Genomic DNA, 13095 nt, shown 5'->3' on the forward strand with positions numbered 1-13095 from the left:
AGGCCCTATGAGGACAGGCTACGGGACCTGAACCTGTTCAGTCTGCATAAGAGAAGGCTGAGGGGGATCTTGTGGCCTGTTATAAACTAGTCCAAGGGGACCAGCAGGCATTGGGGGAGTCCCTGTCCCCCGAGCACCGCCAGGAGTAACCAGGAATAGCGGTCACAAGCTGGCAGAGGGGAGATTTAGGCTAGATATCAGGAGGCGCGACTTCACGGTCAGGGCGGCTAGGATCTGGGACCAACTTCCAAGAGAAGCGGTGCAGGCTCCTACCCTGGGGGGGCTTTAAGACAAGGTTTGACAATCACCTTGCCGGGGTCGTTTGACCCCAGTACTCCTTCCTGCCATGGCAGGGGGTCGGACTCAATGATCTGCTCAGGTCCCCTCCGACCCGACCAACTATGAAACCCATCAGCAAGGGCACCGGGCCGGCGGTGGGGACGGCCGGGGGCTGCGGGTCCTACCGTGCTGCAGGTGGTAGAAAGGGAAGTCTGGGATGTGCGTGGAGTACTCGGGCAGTGCCAGGAGCCCCCCCGGCAGGGCGTTCCAGAAGAACTTGGGCCGGGACTGCCGCCCGAACACCCGGTCCTTGATGATCTGGGGGAAGGAGGCACAGTCCGCGTCAGCCCCACCACGGCCCAGCCGCCCATCTGGGGCAAGAGAACCCAGCCCAGACCCTCTGCATCGCATGAACGGCGCGTGCTGCGCTCAGCTGCGGGTGCAGCCCTCCAAAGCGCCCGGCAGCGGGGCCGCACCCCAGACCTGCCGCTGAGGAGCGCTCTGTGTTTCTAACCCAGGATGACACCAGTTGCACCCACGACAACGCGGCTCTCCGTGCCTGGAGGGTTACCACGAAGCAGCCCGGCGCCGGCTGCGGGCTGTGCCAGCCTTTGGGGGAGGTGAGAGCAGTCCCTCCAAGTGTGACTCTGGGGCTCGAAGCTACGTGACACCGATGCCAACCCAGCACGTGCCGTCTCCTGCAGCGAGACTTCCCTGCTGCTTCTGAACGGCTCCCAGCCTCTCTGTGCAAGCAGGGCTGCGGGTTGCAAGAGCCAGGCTTCCTGGAGCTCCCTAGTCTGGGCCCTGCTAGGATAACTGGGCCCGCCGGCTTCCAAGGGGGCGCGCCAGCCTCCCCCCGTCCTAGCCTGGCAGGCGGCTTAGCGCTGATGACCCCGGGCAGATCAGTGAACCCCAGTCCATGTCTGAGGCATCCTGCTTTGCCTCCAGGACAAGCCGTTTCCATCCCATTCATAGATTTCATAGACATTTGGGCTGGAAGGGACCTTGGAAGGTCATCGGGTCCAGCCCGCCGCCCCAGGTGCAGGAAGTCAGCTGGGGTCAAAGGATCCCAGCAAGATAAACGTCCAAACGTCTCCGAAAGGAGTCCAGAGTAGGTGCCTACGTAGGAACGGACCCGAGTCCTCGGTGGTGCTGAGTGAACTCTGAACAGCCCTGAAACCCGCACGTCCCGGGGCCGGTTCCCTCTTCATCCCCGTCCCTGCAGCTGAACCCAGGCCCCTAAACACCTGCTCTGCAAGAGAGATGCTAGCCTGCCCCTTCCCTGCAGTGCCTCCTGCTTTGGGAAGCTGGGGCTGCGAGCTTCCCCACAGCCGGCACTCCTGCCACTCTACCGGAGGGGAGCTACCTGCCTGCCTGTCCTTGCTCGGACAAGCAACCCGCTCCCCAGAGCAGGTCCCAGCCCTCGCGCAGCCCTCACCTGGGGCCCCAGGGCATGGCAGGTGCAGGGGAGATGCCCGCAGGCTGGCACTCACCTCCAGGGCGGTCTGCACGATTTTTTCCACGGAGGAGAAGTAGGCTTCCCACAGGAACTGGGTGTGCTGCTGGAAGGCCAGGACCTTGTCCCTGTGGATGCAGCGCACAGTGGAAGGGATCTGGCCACAGCAAACAGAGAGGGAGAGAAGGTAGATGCAGCCTGACACAACGGCCCCGTCAGCACGTGGCTTCGGGGAGCTGGTCTCTAACCCCAGCCGGGGGATTGCAGGCCTGGCCCCTGGCAGGGGCACCAAGGGCAGTGCTATGCTGGGCCCCCCCCTCACCTGCAACAGCAGCCGCTCGTCCCCCACGATAGCTGCCTTGCTCCAGTCGATCACCTCGGAGAAGGGCAGCTCCCAGCCATTGCTGAGCAGCACAGGGATGCAGGCGGCCTGGGCAAGGGGAGACAGGCCACGATGACTGCCGGGGGCCCAGCACCCACCCCGCCCCAGGACCTCGTCGGGGAGCTGCGCCCCCGCCCTCGTCCCCTCGCAGGTACCTGCAGCGCCTCCAGGAAGCGGAAGGAGCCCAGGCGCCGACCGCGCGGGATGATGCAGAAGGTTGAGTTGTGCAGCAGCTCCCGGTAGTCGAACCTGGGGCCGGAAGGCAGCACGGGTCAGGGCCCAGGGCCGGAGCTCGCCGGCCCACCCCGCCTGTGCCCATTGTCGGGCATCTGCACCCCAGGCAGGCGCGGCAGTCCCACGCAGTTCCCTCGCTTTCACCCTCTGCCCCAGGGCCCGCGAGAGCTCAGCACGCCTTAGCCATTCCCAGGCATGAAACAAGCTTCTTGCCCCCCACCCCCGGCCCCTGCAATCAGGAAGACCCAGCTCTTTTTCTGAGGGAAACTGAGGCTGAGAGAGCAAGAAACAACCTGCACAGCCCAAGACAGGAGAGCTGCAACAGCTCTCCGGGCTCAGACCCCCCGCCCAGGGCTGAGGCTGCCGGCTGCACGACCTCTGCAGTGCGAACGTGCCCTAGGCTTTAACTCCGGGGACTGTCCCCACACTGCTGGCTCTGCCACTGACTCACTGAGTAGCCCTGGGCAAGTCTCTTCACTTCATCTCCTGTTTCAGCGGGAAAGTATCAGGAGCATCACGTGGGCCAGGGCAGCAGTGCTGCCGAGGGGCCTGGAGGCGGTGGTGACAGAGCTGCTCTGGGCCCATCTACTTGGGGCTGGAAAGGGTTAACTAAGGACCTCATTACCTGCTCCAGCTGTGAGCCAGCTGCCCAGTACAAATAAAAGCTGTCCAGCTTGGGCTGGGCTGGGCTGCTGCAGGATGGAGGAGCTGTGTGAGAGGTGTGTGATGAATGCCCAGGGTTCCCCTGATTTTCTTCCCGGTGACCCTCTGGGGTGCAGCTGAGCTCTCGGCTGCACAGGAAAGGGGCCGGGTGCTGGGAGGCTGTGGGACAGATGCCCCGGGCACGTGCTGTGACCACCCCCCTTCGCTCCACAGAGGCAGGGATGTGGCATGTCTGCTGTGACCTGGCGTCTCGCTGTGACTGTCCCCTCCTTGGCTCAGAGAAGCCTCGGCTTGGGAGACGGGGCCTGGAGGCTGGTCCCTGCTAAGCCTGAGCTCCTATCTGCCCTGGGTTTGCAGGGGCGACTAGAGAATGGCCTTGTATTTGTGCTGTTTTGATCCACTCAGGGGCTTTACCTGGAGCTGTGGGCTGGCGGAAGGGGACCCTGGAGACAGGAGCCCTGTGTGTGCTGCAGCGGAGCATGCTACCCTCGCATTGCTCTAGCTTTCCCTTCCCTTCCTCCCTGTCCCCTCCGCATGCCTCAGCCCTGATGTGGAACAAGGCCACCCCCGAGAACGAAAAGGGGAGCTCAGTCTCTGCGGTCTGAGTCCTCGGCCTCGTGGCTGGGCCCTGCCAAGAAGCAGGGGGCCAGCCATCGCCAAAAGCCTGGTGGTTTCCGCGGTGCAGACACCAGGGCATTTCACCGCTCCCATCCCGAATGCGAAGTACGTGCCAAGGGCCGGGCCTTCACATCTTGGAGGCTGTTAATTAAGACAGAACCGCTCCTCGCGTTGTAGCGCCGTCCCCGTGCGGCAGACGCAGATCTGGCTGATCAGAGCCCAGACCCGGCGTTGTCAAAGCCCAGTAATCATGGAAACGTTTCCCTGTGTTTGCCATGCCAAGGAAAACAGTGCTTTTGTCTGAGCAAAACATTCCTGGGCTGCATCGTGGCAAGCCCCAGAGACGGCAGCCTTGTGCTGCCCAGCCCGAGAGCGGAAGGGACTGAAGCAGGGAAACTGCCCAGCCGATGCCAGCTTCCAAGCGGGGCAGGCTGCAAGCAGCAGAGCGGGCATGGCAAGCATGGAGACACGAGACGGCAGGCATCTTCCTGGCTGGGCAGGTGAGACGGGTTCAGTGAATACAGACGATGCTTTGGCGCTCAAGCATTGAACCCCGTGGTGAGGTTTCACCTGGTGCCGCAGCTGGGATGCTGATGGTAGCTCAGGCACGGGTCGGAGCAGCTAGTAGGGAGGTATGCCACCCACAGGCTCCGAGCCCCTGGCACGGTAACCCAGTTAAAGGCTAGAGAAGTGGGGCGGGAAGGGACCTCCAGGGCACGTAGTCCAACCCCTTGAGACAAGAAAGGTCTTGTCCCGTATGGAGATCCAACCTGCGACCTTGGTGGTGGCCGCACCCCACTCGAATCGGGCGCTTTGGTATCTCTGGGCCACGCTGCACCCTGCCAAATAAGTGCTTTCATCTCCCCAAGCAACTTCCAAGTCTCCCTCTGCTTAAACTTGAGCCTCCTGCCGCTGTCCCGGCTGCAGCTCCCAGCTCCCGGAAGGCGCTGCTGTCGGCAGCTGGCGTGGGAGGGTGGCTTGGGTGTGAAGTGATGAGCAAAGTGCCCGGGTGCAATGGCGCCTGACAGGTGATGAGTCGGTAACAAAGGCAGGGAGCGACTGTATCGGCGGCTGGCAGCGCTCGCCTTTCAGTACGACTGGGGAACGGGCAGGGCGCCAGTCCCAACATGTTCCTGGCGGCACGTGATCCCCGGCAGCATGTACCTGGCGAAAGCGGTGGGTGGCATGCCCCAAGGCCTCTCCCATCCTCCTCCTCCTCCAGCAAGAGGAAGATGCTGCGGGAGTTGGGGCGGGGGCGGCGTCTCGGCAGTCCCACTGCATGCCACAGCGCAGCTGGCGCTCTGCCTTGGCGCACCTGAGGGTCGGGGCTGGAGGGGCTCCAGACCCCCCGGCTGGTGGAGAGGGTCCAGAGGTCTGTGCCGCACCTCGCCTGGGGCCACAGCAGTGCCGGCCGGGGGGCTTCCCCCAGGGCTGTTTCTCGACGGAGGGCAGCGCGTGCGCCGAGATCCCGGCTCGCCGTCTTGGTAGCAGATCCCCCTCCCGTGCCTGTGCATGCCCCCGACTGTGACCGCAGTATGAGGCCTCTGCATTGGAAACGAAGGAGCCGCTGATCGGTGCTCGGCCCTTCCCGCAGGGTGCAGGGTCTTAGCAGGAGATGACGGCTGCCTCCCCCGCTGCACCAATGCCTCCTTGGGCAACTTATCCCAGCCTCAAGCACCCTGTTTGAGGGCCCGGACCTTGGAGCTGGCTCCCCTCCCTGGGAGGCTCCGTGCCGGGTTATGAAAGGGGCTTCTGTGCCACCGGCCTGTGAGAGGCACATTCACTGCCGGGGCTCCGCAACCGCACAGGAAAATGCAATATTTACACTCATGCTGGACAGCCCGGCTCCTGTTCCTGCCCAGCAAGAGGCAGCACAAACAAGGCGCTACTATTTGCTGCCTGCGTGCCGCGCTCGGCTCCCCGCGCCTGGGGAGAGGGGAGCGCGTCACCGGGGGGGCGGCCACGGCCGTATCGGGCTCAAAGGGCTCCTTGAGAGCGGAGGAGGCTGCGGCTGTTCTGGCCCATCGGTGCCTGCCGGACCTACTGCCCTGCGCCCCAGGGGACCGAGCTGGGGGTCGGCAAAGGCCTTCACCGCCCTGAGCGCGCCACCGCGACGTCATCCCTGCCCAGCCAACCAGCAGGCATGGAGTGGCCCTGCCCTGAGAGCGTCACGGTCATGATGTCATCCCGTGAACCCAGGCACTTCCAGTGATGTCACGCCATGTCAGCGTTAAGGGGGCGTGGAGGTCGTGGTAGCCAAGGTACTGTGTGCTGTGGATGCAAGAGCATCGCTGCTCGTCCCCATCCTTCCTCTTGGGAGGGCTGCAGGGAGCCTATCCCCTGCCTCCCGTGTCCCGGGAGCCTGCCCTTCTTGCTCAACCTCGGCCTGCTCTGCCGTCAGCCCCTGGCTCCCAACTGCATGGGGGCTATTGCCCCGAGCTACCCATGGGGACCGCAGGGTCCAGCTCCCACCCAGCCTGGCAAGCAGGGCTCGTGGATGAAGGCACTAGCAAGCTGCAGCCTTGTCTGCAAGGGCCACGCCAGCCTTGCCCCGAAGCCCAGGACTGCTCGGGAGAAGCAGCAATTCCCTGCCCCGGCCCAGCTCCCCCGGGGGCTGTCCCTCTGCCCCAGAGAGCATGGGACAGGCTGCAGGGCCCTGGCATGGAGGGGCTGGCCACCGTGGCAGGGTGCTGCTCCGCTGCAGCTGCCCCAGGTGAGCACGTGCTCCAGGGCTCTGGCTGTCCCATAGCCGTCCACTTTCTTCCCCCACGTCGCAGGGTCCCCTCCCCATCCAACCAGCCCAGGAGGGCAGGCCTGGCACCCCGTGCCCCCTGGATCGCTCTGCACGCTTGGCCAGAGCCCCATGGAGGCTCCCAGCTTGCTACGCTGCAACCCGTGCTGCCCAGGCCACCCGAGCTGCAGCAAGGGGCAGGGGCCAGGTCCTGGTGACCGCCCGTCCACAGCAGCGTGTGGCACACGGCACCCAGCCTCACTGGTCCACAGAAAGGCCTGGAGCCACTGCTGGCTCTTAAGTGGGAGACTGTCACCAGTGCTGAAGTGATTTAGGAGCATGGGCCTCACTGACAATCCATTCTCCTCCAGGCTATTCGAAAATCCCATGCTAGCAACAGCATGGGTCTCGTCCCCGATCCAAGCCCCAGTGGGAGTCGGGTAGCTTGGGTATCACGGTCCACGTGCGCGTACTTGGATAATCTACATGCATGCACGCTCCACACGCATGCTCCAGGATCCAGCGTGGCTGTCCACGCTCTCCACATACCGTTCAGCTTGGACATGGAGACGGGCCCAGCAGGCGGCTGTTCCCAGGCCCCCGGATTCCCCCCGCGCTCACGCAGGGGGGCCTAGAGGGGCACAGCCCTCTGCAACCCTGATCCACGATGTTCGTTTTAAAGCCGCCCAGGCCCAAACTCTGCCATTGCCGTCTCTCTCCCGCCAGCAGATCCCAGACAAGCTCTGCAGCTGGCTTTGCTAGATCTGCTAAATTAGCCCCAGCCAGGGGCTGATGTATTGACAGCATCAAGTTTATGAACAAAAACCACCCCCGGGGAATTGAGGCACGATGCCACGGCGCGATGCTGAGAAGCCCATTAGTTCATCGCGTCTCATTAACGTCCCTGTTCTCGCTCGAGCCACCTGCCGAGAGGGGGGGAGCTTCAGCGAGGCTCTCCCCACGCATCCCATTCCCATGCAATTTCATTAACGAACGCCGCCGTGCCTGTGCTCGCCCCTGCCTGCCCCCCCGGCCCTGTGCCAGCTCCCCAGCCCGGGAGAGGCGCGTTGGCGGCCAGGGGCGGGGGAGCCTCGCTCGAACGTCTGCTTGGATCTCGGTTATTCCCGCGCGCTGAATTGCGGGAGGCCTTTGACCGCGCTTGTGGGGCCGGATCCTGATGCCAGCAGCTTGGTCGCATGCTAGCGCGGTGCCGTGAAAGCCACCCCTGTTGCACGGATGTAGCTAAGAGCCTATCCAGACCCCGGCGCACCGATCTTGCCCTTCTGTATCGCGACAAATGCAGCGGGACGCGCTGAAACCCGTTAGCCAAGCCAGGCTGCGTTCCTGAGCTAGCAGGGGTTTCGGAGGCAACGTCCCCTCTGGGGTCAATACTCCCCCTTCCAGCAGAGATCCTGCCTGGTTTCCCCGGAAAACACCATGCAACTCCCCATGTCCTAAGGCTCAGTGTTTTCTGCAGCCCAGTTCCCATCCACGATTGCATCTCTTTTCATTGTAAAGTTCGTTCCCTTGTGTCCCTGCCTCCTGAGCCAGAGTCTGACCTCGGTCCCAGTCGCCCAACTGCAGCGCGACCCCCGTGCCGGGATCGGGTACTGGTGTATTGAAAAGAGCTGATGGTGATGGAAGCTGCTGGGAGCTCTCTCTTTGTGCACGTGGCTGCAACCATGCAGGGTACTTGTCCATCCCGGGAGTCCCAGCACTGGGGATGGGACTATTTGATCTTTTGCCCCATTCAGCCCATCAGAGCCACATTTTTACCCCAGAGTAAGTGCTAACTTGCCCTCCACTGAAGACGAACCTACCTCTGGCTTGGCTCCCACTTACCCCAGGGTAAAAGCATGCATGCAGGCAGCACGTAGCAAAACCAGACCCTTTCTCTCCAGCAGTGCAAGCCCTAACCCCCACTGAAAACACAGCCAGACCTTGGAGGAGCTGAGCTCGAAAGCCCGATATTGGTATTCACTGCAGGATAAAGTCGGGGCTCCCTGGCACTGGGCAGTTTTGCAGTGACACCTTGGAGGATTCATTTTGTTCCCAGCTTTATTGCTCCTATTGCAGCTGCGCTGAGAAATGCCAGGCCAGCCAGGTCTCCACTGGGCTCTGAGATTACACAGGCATACAATGAGGGATGGCCCTGCCCTGACGCATTTGTAATTCAGGGAGAGGAGAGAGTCCATGAACTCATAAAACGTGGTCCTGGCAAACCAGGACGTCCATCAGCCAGAGCTACGGGTCTGCCATGGCCCGGCTGCCTCCCCTTAATGGTGATTTAAAACCAAAAGATAAGGAGGATGCAGCCCCTGGGATGGTGCAGCGAGGCAGCTGGGTTCCCCTCCTGTCCCCAGCGGCTGAGTTTTGAGGCTAGCATCCTTCGCCGTGCCTTTGCGGCACCCCGGGACCTGGCGCCAGGGCTCCAGGCTGCGGCTCGCGCGGTCCGATGCAGAAGGGAAAACTGCGTCCCCGAGATGGGTGCAGCTGAATCCAGCCCCCGGGTGCACTGGGGCAGCCGCACGGAGGGAGCGACGCGGGACTCGGCGGCTCCCCAAAAGGGAGGGCACCCCGTAGCCCCGGGGGAGGGAGAGAGAGAGGGCTTTGCACCTAGGGAGGGCATCTACCGTGCAGGGCTGAGAACGGCCTTATCATCCGGGCGACCGCGGCGGTGGCAGCCGGCGCCTCCAGGCTGCGAGGAGCCAAAGGCTGCTTCTGGAAACACTTTGCTACTGACGTTCTGCGGTTTCCGAACAATAATATAGTCAGCGCTTGCCCGCTCCTAGCTCCAGCCCCAGGGACCGAGTGGCTCCGATCGCTGCTCGCAGGCCCCCCATCACCCCAAAGCCAGGAGAGGGCACAGAGGAGATGGGGGGCTCTCGTTTGCCAGAGGCAGGAGATATATTTTTTCTCCCCCCGACCCCTTTGATCTTTCTGCAGCAGAACAAAGTCGGCCGGCTGCTACAGAAGGGTCTTTATGCGGGCACAGGACCTGTTTGTTCAGGCAACTGCTGGGGCCGGAGGAGCCACGGAGCTGTTAACAAGCCCTTCCTCTGCTCCGAGGGCAGCGCTGAAGGAGGTTTAGTGTTACCTGCGGCTCCGGGCTAGAGCCAGGCTGCTCGTGGCTGCGCCAGGCTCCCCCCCGCCTCCCCGCTGCGGCACAGGCGCTCGGTTATTCGCCTGCCCCGTGGAAGGGAAAATGCTCCGGGGTCGAAGCCTGCTTGAATTGCCGCGCTTGTGACGGTGCCGTGCCAAATGTCTCCTTGTGCCCGATGGGTGCGCTTGGCGCCAACCCGACCGTCCAGGTCCTGAGCCGGTTTGGGGGTCGGGGAGGGGAGGCCGGGCGTACCGTACTCATGCTTGGGGCTCTCCCAGCTGTGCTAAGCAAGTGCTGCCTGACCGTGGGCAACTTGTATTGCCCCTTTCCCCTCCCTGTTCTCCCCGCTACAAACTCGGAGCATGGGCTCTGCAGCACCCGGGGGCCCTGACCTTGTCCTACAGTGAATACCGGTGCTCAGGTCCTCCAGGAGCTGGCTGCATTTGTGGGGCGGGGGTTAGGGTTTGCACTGCTGGGAAGATGAAGGGGTGAGGCTTTGCTATGTGCCAGCTGCTCCGCGGTAGCTGCCTGTGTGCACGCTCTTACTCCGGGGTACGTGGAGACCAAGCAGAGGTAGCTTAGCCTTCAGTAAAGGGGGAGAAAGGGGCCTGGGGTCAGTTAGCGCTTGCAGAGGCAGGCAGCAGATCCAGCACAGCGACTGATGGGTGGGAAACTGCTCCCATGTCCTAGCCAAAGACTCAGGCCGACCCTTGTCAAACCAGCTGCTCCAGCTGGAAGGGAAACCCCCCTCCCTGCCTTTGAGAAAAGGAAACATCCCCTCATTTTACTGATGGAGAAACCAAGAGAGACAATTTCCAACTCCTCCAAGATGACATACCACAGCCTGGCGCTCTCTGTGCTTGTTAAGTAACTAATGGCTGCACTGAACTAAATACCCTCTAATAGCCGGTGATAGCAATGCCAGGGACGTACATTAGGCCTTTCAGTCTGGGCTCTCCAAGCCCTTTACAGAGGCGAGGCCAGAGGTATCATTCTGCTTTTAGGTGGGGAAACTTGAGGCCTAGAGAGGGGACAGGACTCTGCCCTCACTGCCCGTTACAAATCCTGCCCAAACTGCTGCAGGGACCGAGGGGCAGGCACGGTCTGGGGGATCTCCCAGCCAGATTCCCCAAGACCGGACGCCACCTCTGTCTCCAGAGCGGGGGAAATGCAGCCTTTCGGGGGACCCGGCTGCCCTGGGAAATCTTCCTCTGCACAGCCCGGTGCATCCCTGCAGCTGCCGTGACCTCAGGATGGCCGCATCCGTCTGTGATACTGGGACCTTAGTAAGGGAAAGCCTGAAACGACTCCCTCTGAGACACGTGCCCTGCAGCTCCTTCAAGGAGCAGCGCCTGGAGATCTCCCCCCATGCCCGGAGCCCTCCAACCCCGCTGTTCACCATTACCCTGAGATGTGGCTAGAGCACCTAAGTGACTTAGGAGCCTAGCTCTCACTTTCAAATGGTACTTAAGCACTTGGGAGCCTAAATCTCACTGGCTCGGGACTTCGGTCCCTAACGGCCAGTTTTCCAGTCGGTCAGGAAGGCACCTTTAGGGGCCAGCACACACTTACAGGCATCCAAATAACCCCAGAGCAGGTGCTCAGGGCACCTCGAAGGACAGGATTTAGACTCCCAAGTCACTGAAGTGCCTTTGAAAACCATATTCAAGCTCATCATCTACCGGGATCCGTGTGAGCGGCTCCACCCCGTGCTGCCGTTCGGTGGGTGTCAGAGAGGAGGCAAAACCCCGCGTTATGGAAAAAACCCACGGCAGTGAACGAGGCCCCTCACAAAAGGGGAAGAAAATACCGGAGGCCAGCTCTGCTCGGGGAGGGGATTTGATAACAGGTTTTGCTACAAAAAAGACCTGTTGTGACGAGGAAGGTGGCGGACGGTTCTGTGTCCGCCGGGCAGAGGAGGAGACGCGACGGGCTGAAATTGCACCCAAGGAGATGCAGGTTGGATACTGGCGGGACTGTCTGACGCTGGGCGGGGGGAGGCGAAGCGATGGAAGAGATTACCGAGAAAAGTGGCAGCATCTCGGTCGCTGGACGTACTTAAGCGCGGGCTGACAGACTCTGGGCTGGGATGTGCCCCCCGAGAGCATAGAGGTACCGGTGCCCTGTCTCCCCGTAGATCTCACCCAAAGCAGCAGACTGGGCCAGCCGGCCTTTTTTGTCCTGAAGACAAAGCCCCAAGGTGATCAGGTCCCTTTTGGACCAGCTTCACATCCCCAAAGCCCTTTCCTACATGGGCAGGAGGTGGCTGTGCCCCTCATCCCTGATCAGTCGGACCAGACGGGTCATTTCTCCGAGGTAGGAATGACTTTCGCACCTCTCCGAGTGCCACTCGCTGCGGAGGAAGAACCCGCCAGCCACTGGGGGCTGGCCGTCAGAGCCAATTATAACCTGATTGACCTGGTGTGACATTAAAATGCTCAGCAGAGCCCATCTGCTTGCCGGGGGATGGTGTTTTGCAGGGCTACACATGCCTGCAAAGAAAGGCAGTCGGGTCTGGAGGGGCGACCGGTTGGACCTCGCATTGCAGCCAGCCAGGTTGCATTGTGTTATCATGGACGAAGCACCGGGGAAGAACATCTCCCATTAAACCACGGGCCATCTATTCCAAGAGGCCTGATGCATTTGTTTTTTTCCTGCTGTAACTCTCCATTGCCGCCTCCTCCTTTCTTTATTGCATTCTCTCCTCGTTAGGACCTGTGAGTCATCCATTCTGGGTCCTTTGCTAGGAAGCACCAGGGTAATGATGCGATTAGCCTCCAAAGTCTGGGGCCTGGGCTAACAGTGGGGGAAATGCCTTGTTGAATCGAGGTCTGTTTGCAGAAATCCTTTTATTTCTGGGCTCCAGGACAGGCTTGCCACAGGCTCCTCCAGTCTTTAGGGCGACCAGCTGAGTCTGATGCACTGGGAAACGGAGGCAGGGCGCTACCACATGCTGTGCCCAAAGTGGCAGGGAAACATGTGCCGGAGCCCAGAGAGGGACTGGACGATCTGGGCACTTGCAGCAGCACTCGCCCTGCTCCAGTCGGGGCTTCCCGCACGTCTGCCAAACCTGGGGACTGCCTTGCCTCCGCGGCCCTCTGCTTCTGAGGCCACCCGGGCACTTGTCTCCCTGGGGGGCTGTGGCAAACTTTTGGGGGGTGCAGGAGATGCAGGCACGATCCTGCAGCACCTCTTAGGGAGCGGGAGCGGGGGTGGGCAGAAGCGATGGGGCGGCTGCAGAGAAGAGATGCAGCCACACAGGGTGTTACCGGTATTTCTCACGGGGGCACGTGGCAGGTGATAGCCGTCACGGGAGGGTCCTTGCTCCGGTTTAGACCGTGCCCCCTCCTTGCCCACACCAGCCTCCATGTTGCTCCCAACACAGCAGGAGCAGCAGCCTGATGCTTTCAACCACTTGCAAGCGGGGGGGCCTATGCTTCTTGCTGCGGCTGCTGGTCCGTGGGTGCTTAACGACACACGAATGCGGGAGGCCGGCAGCGTCTCTGCCTCAGCTCCCGCAGGACCACCGTTCGGCTGCTCTCCGCAGCGCTTCCAGCCTTCCCACAACTGCTCACGGAAAAATAATCAATACCCCAGGCTGGAAAAATGCCCCGGCAGGCCCAGCTCCG

At 61.9% G+C, this 13095-nt stretch overlaps 1 protein-coding gene across 1 annotated transcript in view; it reads right to left on the reverse strand.

Annotated features, from left to right (window-relative positions):
• Window positions 1–2389, reverse strand: part of EXTL1 (exostosin like glycosyltransferase 1) — a gene marked incomplete at its 5' end in the record, with an annotated part of 6331 nt that extends 3942 nt beyond the window's left edge. Inside the window, 4 exons of the mRNA XM_019547870.1 lie at window positions 465–597; window positions 1773–1892; window positions 2058–2165; window positions 2273–2389. Of these exons, the coding sequence (XP_019403415.1) occupies window positions 465–597; window positions 1773–1892; window positions 2058–2165; window positions 2273–2389 (478 nt within the window). The remainder of the gene's footprint in view (window positions 1–464; window positions 598–1772; window positions 1893–2057; window positions 2166–2272) is intronic.
• Between the last annotated feature and the right edge of the window lie 10706 nt (window positions 2390–13095).

Source organism: Crocodylus porosus, unplaced genomic scaffold, assembly GCF_001723895.1.
Source record: "Crocodylus porosus isolate Cpor-Errol unplaced genomic scaffold, CroPor_comp1, whole genome shotgun sequence".
NCBI classification, from domain to species: Eukaryota; Metazoa; Chordata; order Crocodylia; family Crocodylidae; genus Crocodylus; species Crocodylus porosus.